Source organism: Cordyceps javanica, chromosome 1 (assembly GCF_051103115.1).
Source record: "Cordyceps javanica chromosome 1, complete sequence".
Classification (NCBI taxonomy): domain Eukaryota; kingdom Fungi; phylum Ascomycota; class Sordariomycetes; order Hypocreales; family Cordycipitaceae; genus Cordyceps; species Cordyceps javanica.
In genome coordinates, this window is record NC_139295.1 from 1,603,976 (window position 1) to 1,618,529 (window position 14,554).

Below are 14,554 nucleotides of genomic sequence, written 5' to 3' on the forward strand. Positions count from 1 at the left end.
CTGGCCGCCAACATGACTGATATCGGATCTAGGATACCAAGTATTATCCAAACGGGATGCAGTCCCCGCAAATGAGAGCAAAGGAGGGGAAACTGATCCAACGCATCAAGTTATTGAAGAATCTTCTTGTAGCCACTCTGTTGCCGCCTCTTGTTGTCGAGTTCTGCTTTGCTGTACACAGCTGCGCCGAGCATCGTGATGGCCATTCCCGTGCCCTTCAGTAAGTCAACCTCAACATGAAATATGAAAATGCCGAGGAGAACGGTCAAACATTGCTTGAGGTTACCACAGACTGTCATCGTCAGTGCACCGGCGAGCTTGTTCGTATTGAAAGACGAGATATTGAGCAGGAAGGCAAGACAGCCATTGCCCAGAAGAGAGGAAAATGTGGCAAAGGACGACATTTCTGAATTGGCAAGGGCCTTTCGGAAGCCATCTACTTCGCCAGTAGCAAATGCGCAAGCCAAAGCCTGCGCAGCAGCCATGGGGGACATTCGGATAAGGAATTCGACCGGCGGAAGGGCGAGGGAGCCCGTCATGAAGCGGTTCGTGACGATGGTCTACGCGCGCGTTAGTAGACGACAGAACAAGGGGGCAATATTTCATGGCGCACCTTGAGGGCGGCGAAGATGACGCCTAGGATTGTCAGGAGGAAGCCGGCATCTGAAAACTTCATCTCGCCTGCGGTGGTCATGGTGGCGCCAACGATCAACGGCGCCAAAGATAAGTAGGTTAGCGTGCTGTAAGTACGGCCGTACCAGGCACGGAATATGAGGATTGTAAAGATGGGACAGAGCATGCGCATGGTTTGGTAAAAGGGGACCGAAACCATGGCAAGTGATAGGTTGGAAACGGCAATGTTGACGGTAAAAAGTGCGCTGAAGGCGACGAGAGCGAGGTTCTCACGGTATCCCAAACGCGAGAGTTTGAAGTAGCCCATCTGCAGCATGCCGTAGGTACCGAGGGCAGATATCGAAGTATGAAGGAAGGTCAAGAGCCATGGGAATTTGAACTAAAGGGAAAAGTCAGCGACGGCGGGTACAAGGGCATCGTCGGTTGCACATACAACGCCCAAGACTAGCTTGTTATAGATGGTGAGTAGCAATGACAGCAAAAAGTATGTGCCTAGCCATGTAAACTTGACTGCTGATGGGATTGAATATTCATGGTCGAGATTTGACTGGGTAGTGGCCTCGGGGCGGCCTGCATTGGCTTCCATATCCACGGCGGAGTCTTGTCGCGATCGAAAGCCCTCGCCGTCCTTGAATAGACGCGGCGAGGGTTCTGTTGGAATGTGCAAAGACATGTGTAGAGCTTTTAGCTGAGACGGAGGCGAGAGTCCAAAAGGAACCGAGATGATCGAAAGAGGTCTGCAGAAGAATGAAAGTTTACTATTGATGATTGCAAGTCAGAAATAGAAAGGCATGGGTCAAGGAGGCAGTTGAGGTAGACAGACTGTCGTATGGCGTGCGCGGCATAAGATCAATGGCGATATATAGAACAGCCGGTGCCGGTGCCGCAAGAAGAAGGCTGGCGAGGGATGGGTGGCAGAGCCGGGGCGCGTATGATATTAATGAGACGGTAGAGATCTGCAGAAGCAACGAATCGTGGCGCAAACTCAATTGACGTCGATGCAACGAAAAGAGCTTCCGTGGTGGTGGGACGGGCAAGCTGCGGTTGTTGACCAAAGCGAGGTATGGAGCAACGGTCGTGGCTGTAAATCCAAAGATCAACGTGAATAGAATGATGATTGAATGTAGATTGAAGGGGGATGAACGAGTTTGAAAGAGCGTCAAGTCAATAAGACAAGAATTAATGCCAAAAATATCGTTGCGTTTGGATGATATGGTGAGGTTGGAAACAAGCAGCAGACTGGTGGGCGAACGGGGCAGCCTTTGTGTTGTAGGAGGAGGAGGCTTGGCAAGTGGCACAGGCGGTGCACAGGGTCGTGGATAGGAATAACAGGTAAGAGATAGTAAAGGGGGGCTGAGCGTTCCTGTACAAGAAAAGAAGAAGTAGTCGTAACAGTAGTAGCAAACAATAATGCTTTAAAAAGTCAAGGTCGGGGGTGATGAGCCAGAGTAAACAATTCTACCTAGGTAGGTACTAGGGAGCAAGTAGTAGATGGTAAGTAGGTGAGCATCCGTACTTTAGGTACCTGGCAGCCGGGGTACTCGGACTTGGTGCGGCAGTGGCAGTGGTGGGGGAGCTGCAAGGTCGGTACTGGGGAAGCTTGTCGGTTCCTCCTAGTGGGTACGAACTTGGGTACTCATCTACTGGTAGGCAGGTAGCACTACGGAATAAGTAGGGGCGGATAAAATGATGCTGGAGACATTGACGTAAACCTCAGAAAAGGATTCAGAATGAAAGAGGGAAAACAAGTCAATAACAGAAAAAGTTTGCTGTGAATGCAGGGGCGGGCAGACACTCCGAGCGCACCTAGTAATAAGTGCTAAGGTACCTACCAGTTGTGTCTGGAGCCACGAGAGTCTGTGACGGCCTTTGACTGGGCGGCGACGGCGGGCTAGGAAACTGACAAGGTAGCGCCTGTAGATTGAGGTACTTGAAGTTGGGTAGGTTAACTAGGGGGTAGCCAGGTACTCCGTACTAGTAGTGTAGTGTCTGGGCACCAGCCTGGGGGTTGCCGTTACAGTGACCGACTGGATGTGCCCGGCCGTTGCCAGTCAAAAGCTACTAAGTAGCGTGCCTTGTTATTACCAGTATTGTTATACTGAGTACTCAGTACCAGTAGACGTCTCCAGCCGGGCAGCTGAAGGGCCAAGGCGCTAAAGTCCCCGCTGGTAGGGGGTGCCCATAGCAAAACACAGCGTTGTCATCATCTCGGAATTATTAGTATTTCATCAGTACTTACTGATATACTTTTTGCCAAGCGACAGTATCATACTATAATAGTAACAGACCTTGTCTGGCTCCATTTTACTCTTTTGCATGACGCTCGGCAAGCACACGACCATTTGCCAACGGAATGCCAATGGCTTGGTTGCTTGGCCGCTGGGACGTGGCATTGGCATCTGCCAGCGGGTTAGATACAGGGGAGACAATGCTGTGTCGACACCATCATACCCAATGCGAAGAATCTCTCCGGCTCAAGCCTGTTTTCATAAACCGTATTTCGTAGTGAGTGATAAGTAGCTTGACAACAAGCTTGTTTTCTACCTACCAAGGTACTAGTCGCTTGTACTCGCTTGTACTTTGTTTGCTGTCTGTATCTATCCATCGCCTCTGTTGGCTGCTGCCAACTGGCAACCCTTTTTTGGCATCCCTTCGCAAACGGCGCCGTCGCAATCTGCTTCTATCGCCGTTATCTTGCGCAAATTTTCCATTCCGTCCTACGCCTCATATCCATGCCCAACCTTAAACCCCCTTTCCTCCCGAAGGGCCTCATGCACATCACCCAGGTATACGCAACCTGCCAACAGTTACGTCAACCCTCGAGCGCCACAGCTGCCCACTCATTTTCCTGTGGCTGCCGACACGGCACCGGCCACCATTAGCAACGACGGTCCACCACTTCCCGCAACGAATGGCCCGAATGTCAAAATCTCTTATTCCCTGTATCTGCTCACCTGCGTCGACTTGCGAAGCCACATTCTGGCGCCGGTGCAACCTTCGGCAGGCACTTCCGGCACGTACGTCAGCTCAATGACACCTGTGATATGAAAGTCAGCTATCAGCGGAATAGACGCAGCTGAACCCAAGAAAAAAGGAAACAGCGAAAAAAAGGGCCAAAAGGGAATACACTCACACCCTGCAATCAACACCCGTCACTTCACGCAGGATTCGTAACGCTCCCTTGGGACCTCATACCGCTCTAGACCCTGTCATTTCGGCAATCGCCTCACAATCGTGAAATCGGGACAAAAGGCAACGTCCAAGAAATGCCAAACAATTGTTCCAGAATATCGTCGCCAATTGTAACCGCAGCTACTTTTTTTTGGGACCCTTTCAACCCCTTCCTGGCGCGCTATAGTATTAGCTCTCGCTACGGAGTACAGGTAAGTAGTGCAACAGGCATTTGCATAGAAGCACGCGGGGCCGGCCAGATCTGGTTCTACCCCGTCAATCGTTTCATACCTGAACCCGGGGAGACACTTCACCGAAAGTGGCTCATTATTTCGATGATTGAATCCGGTCAAAGGGCCTCAGGGGGGCCAAGGCCAATCCAGCTTCTTGAGATGTAGTCTTTGGACTGCCTCGCTCCCCCTTATATTTAGCCTCATCAAAAGCAAGCCTCAAGCTACAAACTGCGCCAACCGTCTAGCGGCAGGAATCATGTACTCAGTATTGACGAACGCTAGCCTCCACTACTGGCGCTCTGTCCAACACGGACGATTTGCCGCACATGGTGAAATGCAGACACATGAATGGGCACTAATGTTACCAGGATCATGGTGCAGACACAACTCTCAGACAACCCAGGATTTTGGTGGTTCTGCTGCTCCCCTAAGCTGGTGCGCCCTGTTCGAAGACCGTGACCGTCAGTTGTAAGTACTGATATAATTTGCTGTCCTTTTGCTGACACTACGGAGTACTGGGTAGTATTATCATCATTCTGTCCGCCGGGGTTATCGGACGTGGAAACAAGCCACGGATCCACTTCCGTGACCTCCTTATCGCGTGCTCTGTTCTGGCTTTGGTTGCGGCTCTCGTGCCAAACAACCTACTGTGACTGTCCTGACCCTTCTTACTATGGCGCGCTTCCTGACCTGGTCATTGATGGGCAAACCACACGTGAGCTGGCGCCATCGTCTTCCTAATTTTTATGCATACTCTGTACGCCTTTGCAAGATCTTCAGTCACTCTTCCCCTCGTATTACAACGCTGCAAAGTGAGGCTTCGAGAGGACGCTTCTTGCCTAGACAACATCCCTGAGACTCGGCCGACGCCAAGGCTGCTCCAAGCGAAGACGTTGACAAATTGGCCAGTCTGGAGCTGATGGCTGGAACAGACCCAGTAGCCAAGAACTCTTGGCATGCATCTATATGCGGCTTTCCAATGGGCACTGGGCAGCACAGCTCCCTCCGCTACTTATTCCCGCCCGCCCGCGAGGCGCAGCTCTTCAACGCTGAGGATTCTACGATGGCATAAGCAAATTAGCGAGGTAATAGACTGGCTGACTGGCCAGGCTGCAACTGATAAATCACAGGACCCGGCCATCCGGCTTTTCTTGGCTTCTTGGCTGTTTCTCGTTGGCCATGCTAGTCCCACCTCTAGACGCCGGCCTAGTTTGACGGTCAGGCAAAAGCAGACGGAAGGTGGGAGTGGGAGTGTCTCCTCCATGCGTTCAAGTCCTTGCAACCCGCACGGTTGCAACTTGAAACCTAATAACACACAGAAACGCTCCGAACACCATCACCCAACTGAAAAGGACTGACACAAGCATCAACACCCTTTTAAACTCGGTCGATAAACTTCGGACGCCCGTGCAGTACGGTCCTGTCTTTGTATCTACGGAGGTAACCCCAGTCTCAGGATCGAGAGTAACCACCAATTAAGTATCTGATGTAATGTTAAACTGGACCTAGACACGTCCTTCATACCGGCAGACTGGCAGTCATAATTGTAAGAGACCAAGACTAGTACAAAAGCTCCCACAAAGCGCCACAGGTCGGCGGCTTTGCGAGCAATAGGCGAGAACATGGCCCAGGCCTGTGGATGTACGCCACTCTGCAACTCTCAACAGTGTGCCCCAGAGGCTTGTGCAAACCTGCCCTTGGGATGGCTCGAGTATCTAGTTCCAGTACGAGGGACCGTCGCCCCCAGTTCAGAGTGGCTTGCTTCTAGGTCCACACCACATTACACGCCCCCGTCAGAAAGTGCTTGCTGGGCGGGAACAGAGCAGCAACAAGAGGGACGAGGGAGTCAAATCTACCATTCCGCCGTTCCCGTTGTGATTTTTTCCCCTTCACTCTACTTATTACAGGAACGAGGAAACTTGAGCTGAAAAGCCGCCACGCACGCGTAGGCAAGTTCCCCCCCGATGTGCATCGGCTCGTCCCTCCTGTATAAGCAGTCCCCGGCGTGTCCGCACATTCATTCTCAAAGAAACCTCTTTTCTGTTGGCATCCACTCAATTCTCACTCCTTTGACACAACCAAGACGTTCATTTTTCCGTATCACTCTTCGTTCTCTTTTTTTTTTGAGTCGTTGGGAGAGTCAAGTAGTTCGCCCAACATGTCGATCTTGTCAGGCAAACGACGTTCACTCCTGCTCCCCGCACTTTTGTTCCTTTTTGTCTTTACTCTTCTCGCTCTGGACGAATCTTTGAAACCGGTAAGCCTTATAATTCACCCTTATTCAACGTGAGTGCGACCTTTGAACTCACAAGTTGTGATAGGGTCGTTTTAGCAGAATCGTAACCAGCAAGCCAACGACTACAGGCTCAAAGCCAAAGCCAAAACCTCAAGTATCGGCCTTCCACTATCTCGTACCGGCCAGCTCTCCGAATATTAAACTGTGTTACAATGTCATATCTGCAGCCGTCAACAGATTCCCAGCGCCACTGCTCCTTGGCTGGAAAGGCGAGGGCGAGATGGACGCTGCAGTGACGCACTTGGCCAAGCTGCGCGCCATCCAGCAATACCTCCAGGGTCTGTCGGCAGACGAAGACGACGACCTAGTGCTCATCGTGGACGGCTATGACATTATTTTACAGCTGCCTGTTGAGATCATGATTGAACGCTACTTTACCATTCGGCAGGACTCCGACGCCCACCTGGCGGAACGCTTCAACATGTCCGTCAGCGAGCTGCACAACAAGGGCATCCGCAACACCATCTTCTGGGGGCCTGATAAGATCTGCTGGCCGATTGACTGGTCCGCGCCGCGATGCTGGGCCGTCCCTGCCTCTCATCTTCCGGATCACACTTTTGGACCGAACCAGGGCGACGGCAGCATGGCCAACAACGATCCCAAGTGGCTAAACTCAGGCACGGTTATAGGGCCGGTCGGCGACATGCGCAAGTACATAAAAGTCACCATGGCCGAGATTGAGCGCACCTACGATGCCAATTTTGAGAACAGCGAGTCGGATCAGTTCTACCTTGCCAATGTTTGGGGCCGGCAGGAATACCACCGGTCCAAGCTGGCGCTGGCGCTGCGCGGTGACAATGACACCGAGGCAAGCGCGTGGCTCGAGGAGAGCGAAGAACATAAGCTGCCGAATCCGGAAGTGGTCGAGGGCGAGGAAACGGAATTCCACATATCCATCGAGTACGAATCGGCGCTGTTCCAGACCAAGGCGGGCTACGAGAACTTCTTTGGGTACATGAAGTTTGACCAGCCCGGATACACGGCACGCATGGAAGTCGACATGTTTGAGGCGGGCGCCTCATTTGTCCCTTATTCTATCCCGATGCCCGCCGCGGTGTACGCGGCCTTGACCAGGGTGTATGAGGCGGCCGTCAAGCCATCGGCCGCTAGGCGATCCGCATCAACAGAGGGAACGCCGCACCGGGGTCGACGAGATGCCACCACCACCACCAGCCGCAGCCGGCTACCCGCGAGCGAGTGGATCCGGTCTGTTAATCTGGGTGTCAACTACGTGACACGTCACGTCTATGGGCTATGGCACTGCACAGGCAGCAAGGACCCCATCGACGACGAGTACAAGGCGCTCTGGTTCTTTCCTTTTGTCGTCAGCCTGCTGCGTGCTAACGCCCTGGCTTCGCGCGCCGGCGACGAGCTCACCTCGACCGAGATGGACGGTCGCGCATGGGTACCCCGTCTGCAGTATCCCATGGAAAAATCGCGGAAATCCCTACCCGGCAGCGAGTACGGCGGTGCATTTACCGATTTCAAAGGGGAGGAGTTTCTGTCGTTTGGCCAGCTGTGCGGCGAGTGGCAGGATACCCTGTTTTCAGGCGAAATGGGCCCGCCACCAGAGGCCGCGGCCGAAGCGGAAGTTGTGCTGGCCGCGTAAGGCAAGCATAGAGAAGGAAACAGAAAAGTGAATAACGGAAAAAAAAGAAAGAAAAAAAATCAAAGCGACGGGAAATGTGTTTTTTGTATCATCATCACCAGCATATGTTTGACATGGGGAGTTGGAAGACGAACAAAGTGTTGAGGCAGTCATGGTTTTCCCGCCCTACCTCTCTAACTTATTGAAGCACTACGCACCACGTCTTTTTTTTTTATTTTTACGTGTACCAGTACCCAAACGGCAACTCACTTGCATATTTCATCAAGCGAATCTATGTGTCAAAATTTTCTAGGAAAACCGACATCTATTTGACTTAATTGGAAACCTCATTGTTCATTTCATTCGTTGAAACTTCTCGCGATAATGCTGCAATGCTGATTGCTCGGATAGCCACGAAATACAGGCCCGACATTTCTCGACATGCTCAACAAGACTGTCAGTACTCAAAATTCATGCTTGCGCTGTGGACAGTCAAAGAATCAGATCCAATCTGATAGTAGAACCCAACACTATCACCCAATGAGAAGGAAATCGCCCAATATTTACACGCCCAAGTTGCGCCACTGCTCCGCGACCATGGCCGCCATACCGATGAACGCCAGGGACGACTGGCATTTCTGCTCATTGTCCTCGCCCAGCCGCCTGATTTGCGCCTTTTGATTGCGGTAGCGCTTGCGCATATCGGCGATGACGGCGTGATGGAGTCCATACGTCCCGCGCACGCGGCTGCCTCGTTCCACGCGTCCGCACTCACGCAGCCATTTTGACGGCCACAACAGCGCCACCACCACTATATCGGCGGAACCGCTTTGTACGAAATCCAGCTGACAGCACCATTTCCGTGACAGCCTCGCCCTCTCACTCATCACCGTCACCATTGTTGTCGTCATCGTCATTGTCGTCGGCCCAATCCAGGCGGAAGCAGGCCGAGGGGCCGAACGTGGCGCGCATGTCGACGAAATGGCCCCAGTTGGGCACGATGCCGGCCAGATGCACCGTTCTCCAGAGGTTGGTGATGCCGATAGTGGCCACGGCTCCCGTGACGCCCCCCCCGAGGAAGGTTGAGCAGCACCAAACCGCTACAACTCCTCGGTCCGCAGCCCGGCCTCCTCGGCCCAGACGAGCGCCGGCCGCTCAGAGATGGTCCGATCGACTCGGTTGGCGTCGCCGGGCAGCCGAGCAAAGACCCCCTCGGCGGGTCGCTGCCGCTGGACCGGAGCTCCTGGCGGCGTGCGCGCGGCGGCGGCCACGATGGTGCTGTTCCGGATGGCGCGCAGAAAGGCTTATCAAACATTCAATCGCATCGTACCGCCTTCATCCGCGCAGGATGTGGTGGAAGGGGACCCGTTGTCTCGCACGATGGCTCGCTCCGTGCCCAGGGCGGATGAGAGGCTGACACCAGCGCGCCGGAGTCACGAAGCGTGCGGCGGCGGTGTGAGCAGAGGAAGCATAACGAAAATCGAGGAAATCGAAAATAGGAAGAAAACAGTGAGGATGGATGGAAAAAGAAGAAAAGTCAAGAGCAGCGAGAATGTAGGTGGCCGAATCAGTCACAGCAGGCCGAGAGGCGACTGCCACTACGTGTTGCTCGCAAAAGCCACGAGAAAGAAGGAAAATATAAAAACGATATGAATAACCAGAATGAATTAATCAGATACAATGAGAAGTATGTTGTTGAGTCAGTCTCCACAGACAGGGAGCGGTGTTGTCGTTGCGTGTTAGACGAGCAGAGCCACCAACGAAACTCGATCTCAGCATCACAAGAGCGTCGAGAACGCGAATTGGTCATGTAACTTATTTTTATCGATTTCGTTGCTTTCGCTGGTTTCGCTGGTTTCGCTGGTTTCGCTGGTTTCGCTGGTTTCGCTATTCTCTGCAGTTTTCATTGTTTTCCTCGTTTCTTCTGCTGGGCTCATCTATCTTGTTCTCTCCTCTCTCTGGCTTTTTTTACATCAGTCAGAAAAAATATGACGATTTTCTCACTCTATCATCGTTGTCAGCCTCAGCGAACTACAGACTCCAACTAGCGTACAAAATCATCTCTTCCTACGTGAAAATAGAGGCAAGCCTGATCGCCAACTGCCGCATTGTCCAAGTCACATCGGAGCTAATCTAGCAATGACGCTACCACACATTTCGTTGAAACACTTGTACCTCCCGCCCCTTGCACGCTCGTTCTCTATTTTTTTCCCCTTGCACACATATCCCGAATAAAAACGATGGCAGAGAACCTTGGTCCTCTTGTGCATCTTTGGGGCATAAACCCTTCCCAGCTACCTGCGGAAAACGCCTCTACCGCGGAGCTCACGCCTCTGCTCACCGGCCTACTGTCGGAAGCGCTGCCCTTTATCCATGACGTGCCCGCCGGCCAGGATGCCTCCCATTCGTCGTGGAAGTTCCGCAAGACACATACTTACGCATCGTCCGCCGCGTCCGTAGATGTCTTTGAGAAAAAAATTGCCGCAGACGCCATGCGCCGTGTCGCGGCGTCGCATAAAGACCAACTGTCACAGGTAAACGCGCCCAAGGCAGGGCCCGAGACGTGGTTCCTACGGCGGAGCGTGCACGAGGACGCGGCCCAGCCTAGGACGGCAAGCTGGGACGAGTTTGTCACCAACTTCAAGACGCACCACGCCGAGTCGGAAATGGCCTTTACCGAGTCCATCGTCGGCACAACGCCACGCCGGCACTGGAACTGCGACGGGCTCGCTATCCACATCGGCGCGGAGACGTGGGTCGACTGGACGCTCAAGCTCGAGGAGTCGGTGCATAAGCTGCCGTTCCCGCTGCAAAAGCGTGTGTTCCCCGTGCTGCAGGCGACGGCTGCCGTCGAGGGCCGCCAGGAGTTTGTCGTGGTACAGGTGTTTTATGCGGGAGAGCCGGCTGCGGCCAACGCCTCAGGTACCGTGACGGGGGCGTATACGAGCATCGAGCGCATCCGTTCGCTGCCTGGCGGCGAGGTTGGCGGCTCGAAGCAGATTGAATGGGTCATGGGCACGGCGTCGGACGCTATGGGGATGCTGCCTGAGTTTGTCCAGGCGCTGGCGACGCCGGACATGGTGCCCAAGGATGTCGACTTTTTCCTATCATGGGTTGCCGGACAGCGAAAGTAGCGGGCAGGGGAATCACGGAAGCTTACGTATGATACTATATTGATATGTACGCAATGCGTTCAAGAGGAGCTGTGCGTTGACGAATGTAAAGATTGGGCACTTGACAAAAGTCGCCGATATATTCTGTCAGCTGGCAGACCACAGGAAGGAACCAAACAAACGACAAACGACCTACCTACTTGACCTACTATCTTTTTGTACTAGAAACAAGATTTACCATTTACCTAGTCCACTTCTTCTTCGTCTCCCCCGATGTCAGCCAATAAGCCCGGTTACAATGTCCAATAGGCCTCAATCCGTACCGCCTACCTCATCCAACACTCGCCTCACCCGCAGCCGCCGCGCCATCAACGCATCACCATCCAACAGCCTCATCGCTGTACACCACAGCACTCGCAGCGCCCCAGCCACCGTCACGACTCATGGCTCCGCACCATCGTCCGCCGTCTCTTCCTCCTTCCCCTCCGCCGCCTCTCCGTCCTCCACAACCGCCGCCTCACGTCTCGCCGCACAGGCCGACGCCCTCGCCAAGATGACGCTGGAGATAAACCTGCGGTCCGTGTCCAAGCAGGCCGATCGCCTGGAGCGCGAGATGCAAGCGCTCGTGCAGGGCACCAAGCACGATGCCGCCTTTCGCGCGCAGCACGAGGCTCGCCTGCAGGACATGTGGAAGGAGATCCTGGCCGTCAAGGCGCACGCGGCGCAGGATCGCGACACCAAGCACCTCGCTGACGAGGAGTGCCGGAAGGAGACGCGGCGCATCATGGACGAGATGCGAGCCGAGATTGCCAGCGTGCGAGACGTCGTTGGCGGCCTGGCGGCGACGCTCGCCGAGATGCCGTCAGCGGAGCAGATGCAGGCCGCACTGAGCCAGAGTAGCGAGGGCGGTAAAGTTTTACGCTCTCATCTTACGGTGCAACTATTTCAGGACTCTAATGGCTAGCCTCCAGATCCGGGCTCACAGCAGCAGCAGCAGCAGCAGTCGTCGAAGCCGTCCATACACGCTCGGATCCAGGACGCTCTCAAGTCGACCAGGCGTTGGAACCGCGACCGCCAATCAACGCGCCAGACCGAGGCCATCTTTTGCGCGCGCTACCTACGGCAGCAGTCGAAACGCGACGCTCGCATGGCCGTGTTCCTGCAGCGGGCTGTTCAGCGGCACGTGCAGGCACGCTTCCCCGGACGCACGCTGCGGCCGCGCAGCCTCGATGAGCTCTGCGAGGTGGTGCGTTGGTCTGACGTCAAGGAGGTCGTGGAGAAAGTGCTCCTGCAGGACACGACAGATGTGACAGCGGCGTTGAGGGAATGAGTGAGCGTAGCGTACTTGTGAATGTGTGTGGATGTGTGCGAAAATGTCTTGTTGGGGCGGATATGCAGCAACATAGTTTGTGATGGTGATTTTATAAGTATATGGGATACTGCGTCAAATTTTTATTCTAAGAATTATCTCGGTACAGCATCCACAGAATATCGAATGGGCCCAAATCTATTCGGGCAATAAAAAAAAGAAGAAAAAAGATAGAGTAGAAAAAGGGACGAAAGACAGATGACACGCTTTGATTCTAGAAAAGAAAAATCCTTCACCCCTCGGAACGCCGAAATAGGTATACAATAAAAATGACTTCCTTTTGCCCCCCCCTTCCTTGACCGCACAAATTTGCTTTGGCCATGTTCCATGTTGGAAAACAAACCCCAATCCCGTTGGGGAGGAAATCCTGATTTCCATAGAGTCCCTTCGAGAAGGAGATTTCACCTTAATCGTCCATTTCCATGCCAATTGACGACATCTTGAGCTCAATCTCCGACTTGAGCTGCTTGATCTGGGTCTCGAGGCGGCCACGTAGAATTTTGTTGGTCGTCTTTTCGAGGTCCGCGCGGCGGTGGTTGAGCTGCTTGCGGAGGTCGTTGATGATATCCTTGACGCCCTGCGCCTCGTCCCGCGCAGCGCGCTGGTCCTCGTCTAGATCTTCATCATCATCATCGTCGTCATCGTCGTCTTCGTCCGACTCTTCCGACTCGTCCATCTCGATAGACTGGTGCACGGCGGGTGTGTTGGCCTGCGTCGTCATCATGGGCGTGCCAAAGTCCATACCCGTCGCCGGCGTGTCCGCCACGAGGTCGTCCGCAAACGCGGCTTCCAGGTCGGCCTCGAGGTCGAGGTCGCCGGTTTCGTCCGCATCATGACCAAAGTAGGCAATGGAATCGTCAAGCTCGCCCTCGGCATCTTCACCTTCCGCATCCTCGTCCTCGCCGGCACCACCCACGGCATCGCCGTCCGGGTTGGTCTCGTCCACCCACTCCCAAGCAGTGCGGTCGGCCATGGCATCCTCGCCCAGCAGCCGTTCCACCTCCTGCTCTTTGTCCTCAATCTCCTTCCTCGAAATCGTTTTTGCGAAGCGTCGATTCACGCAGTCGTGCATGGGCGGTGTCAGCCCGTGCGGCCACTTGTAGCCCGTGTCGATCATGCTCGGCAGCGGCGCCTTCTTGGCTTCCTCCTCTGTCTTGACGGGCTGAAACACCAGCAGCATTTGGCACACGTCGGCTGATTTTAAGAAGGACTTCTTGTCCCACGTCTTCATGGACTCGGTAATCGTGGGCAGGTCCACCATGACGGCCGCAAACATCTGTCCCTTGACTGTCACCACGGCGCGGTGCGACTCCTCGTCGAAGAACTTTAAAGAAATGTTGGCACCGCCTTGCTGCCGGCTCACGCCAATTTTACCCGTCTCCATCATGGTCCGCACGTAGTCGCTGTGCTCGCCGGGCACCATACGCATGATGAACTGCTCCTCGATAGCCGGGTCCATCTCGCGATCACTCGCCTCCGAGTCGTAGCCGTCGCCTGGCGGGTGCACTGGAGGGCGGCCGCGCGCCTTCAATACCAACTGAGTATGCGCGCCGGCCGCCGCTGCGGCAGCCTTGGCCTGGCGGATCTTGATCTTGGTTGCGGGCGGCGCAGAGGCCGCGAGCGGCAGGTCGTCGTCGTCGTCATCACGCTGGCGCTTCTTGCTTTCCACGAGCTTCTGAGTCGGTTTAGGTTGCCGCCCTGCCTTGGTCTTGACGGGTGTCGCTTGGTCGACGCCAGGCGTGGCAGGTGTCGAGCCGCTGAGCTTGAGCTTCACCTTGCGTGAGCCACCACCGCCCTCGTTGGGAGTCACTGCCGCGGCGGACGGCGGTCTATCGGTAAGGAAAGAGGTGGATCGATTGACATTGATCTTGAGACGTGGTTTTGGGGGGCCTACGGGTGTGCCTGGCCCCGCGTCAGCCATTTTGAAGTATATTGAAGGTGTTGATGAAGGTGGGAAGATGGAAGCGACGTGGTTGCGCTACAATGTTAAGTGGGTCTGGATCGAACTGCCGCGCTCGCGTTCACGCCACAAGGCAAGCCGCAAGTCGGCAGAATAGTGTTCATTTTACTACAGTAGAGCGGGATCTTGATCTGGCAATAAGGCGAACGAGTAAAAATAAAAGGCCTTGTATTGTGTTATGGGATGGTTTC

The 14,554-nt window shown here is 54.3% G+C and overlaps 7 protein-coding genes across 7 annotated transcripts; 4 read left to right on the forward strand and 3 right to left on the reverse strand.

Moving 5' to 3' along the window:
* Nucleotides 1-110: 110 nt before the first annotated feature.
* On the reverse strand, nt 111-1,306 carry V2A60_000505 (triose-phosphate transporter family-domain-containing protein; the record flags this gene model as incomplete). The annotated part of the gene is made up of 3 exons (XM_083251874.1): nt 111-560; nt 614-1,012; nt 1,067-1,306. 3 exons carry the CDS (start codon nt 1,304-1,306, stop codon nt 111-113), a joined length of 1,089 nt encoding a protein of 362 aa, XP_083108000.1.
* A 4,889-nt stretch (nt 1,307-6,195) lies between these two features.
* On the forward strand, nt 6,196-7,942 carry V2A60_000506 (glycosyltransferase domain-containing protein; the record flags this gene model as incomplete). The annotated part of the gene is made up of 2 exons (XM_083251875.1): nt 6,196-6,294; nt 6,359-7,942. The coding sequence occupies 2 exons, from the start codon at nt 6,196-6,198 to the stop codon at nt 7,940-7,942; spliced, it is 1,683 nt and encodes a 560-aa protein (XP_083108001.1).
* Nucleotides 7,943-8,484: 542 nt separating this feature from the next.
* Nucleotides 8,485-8,893, reverse strand: V2A60_000507 (uncharacterized protein; the record flags this gene model as incomplete). Its single annotated transcript, XM_083251876.1, has 2 exons — nt 8,485-8,749; nt 8,805-8,893. 2 exons carry the CDS (start codon nt 8,891-8,893, stop codon nt 8,485-8,487), a joined length of 354 nt encoding a protein of 117 aa, XP_083108002.1.
* A 9-nt stretch (nt 8,894-8,902) lies between these two features.
* Nucleotides 8,903-9,330, forward strand: V2A60_000508 (uncharacterized protein; the record flags this gene model as incomplete). Its single annotated transcript, XM_083251877.1, has 2 exons — nt 8,903-8,950; nt 9,043-9,330. The coding sequence occupies 2 exons, from the start codon at nt 8,903-8,905 to the stop codon at nt 9,328-9,330; spliced, it is 336 nt and encodes a 111-aa protein (XP_083108003.1).
* An 831-nt stretch (nt 9,331-10,161) lies between these two features.
* Nucleotides 10,162-11,055, forward strand: V2A60_000509 (SRPBCC family protein; the record flags this gene model as incomplete). The annotated part of the gene is made up of 1 exon (XM_083251878.1): nt 10,162-11,055. One exon carries the CDS (start codon nt 10,162-10,164, stop codon nt 11,053-11,055), a length of 894 nt encoding a protein of 297 aa, XP_083108004.1.
* Nucleotides 11,056-11,332: 277 nt separating this feature from the next.
* On the forward strand, nt 11,333-12,364 carry V2A60_000510 (uncharacterized protein; the record flags this gene model as incomplete). The annotated part of the gene is made up of 2 exons (XM_083251879.1): nt 11,333-11,942; nt 12,006-12,364. 2 exons carry the CDS (start codon nt 11,333-11,335, stop codon nt 12,362-12,364), a joined length of 969 nt encoding a protein of 322 aa, XP_083108005.1.
* Nucleotides 12,365-12,809: 445 nt separating this feature from the next.
* On the reverse strand, nt 12,810-14,324 carry V2A60_000511 (TAFII55 protein conserved region-domain-containing protein; the record flags this gene model as incomplete). The annotated part of the gene is made up of 1 exon (XM_083251880.1): nt 12,810-14,324. The coding sequence occupies one exon, from the start codon at nt 14,322-14,324 to the stop codon at nt 12,810-12,812; it is 1,515 nt and encodes a 504-aa protein (XP_083108006.1).
* Nucleotides 14,325-14,554: the final 230 nt, after the last annotated feature.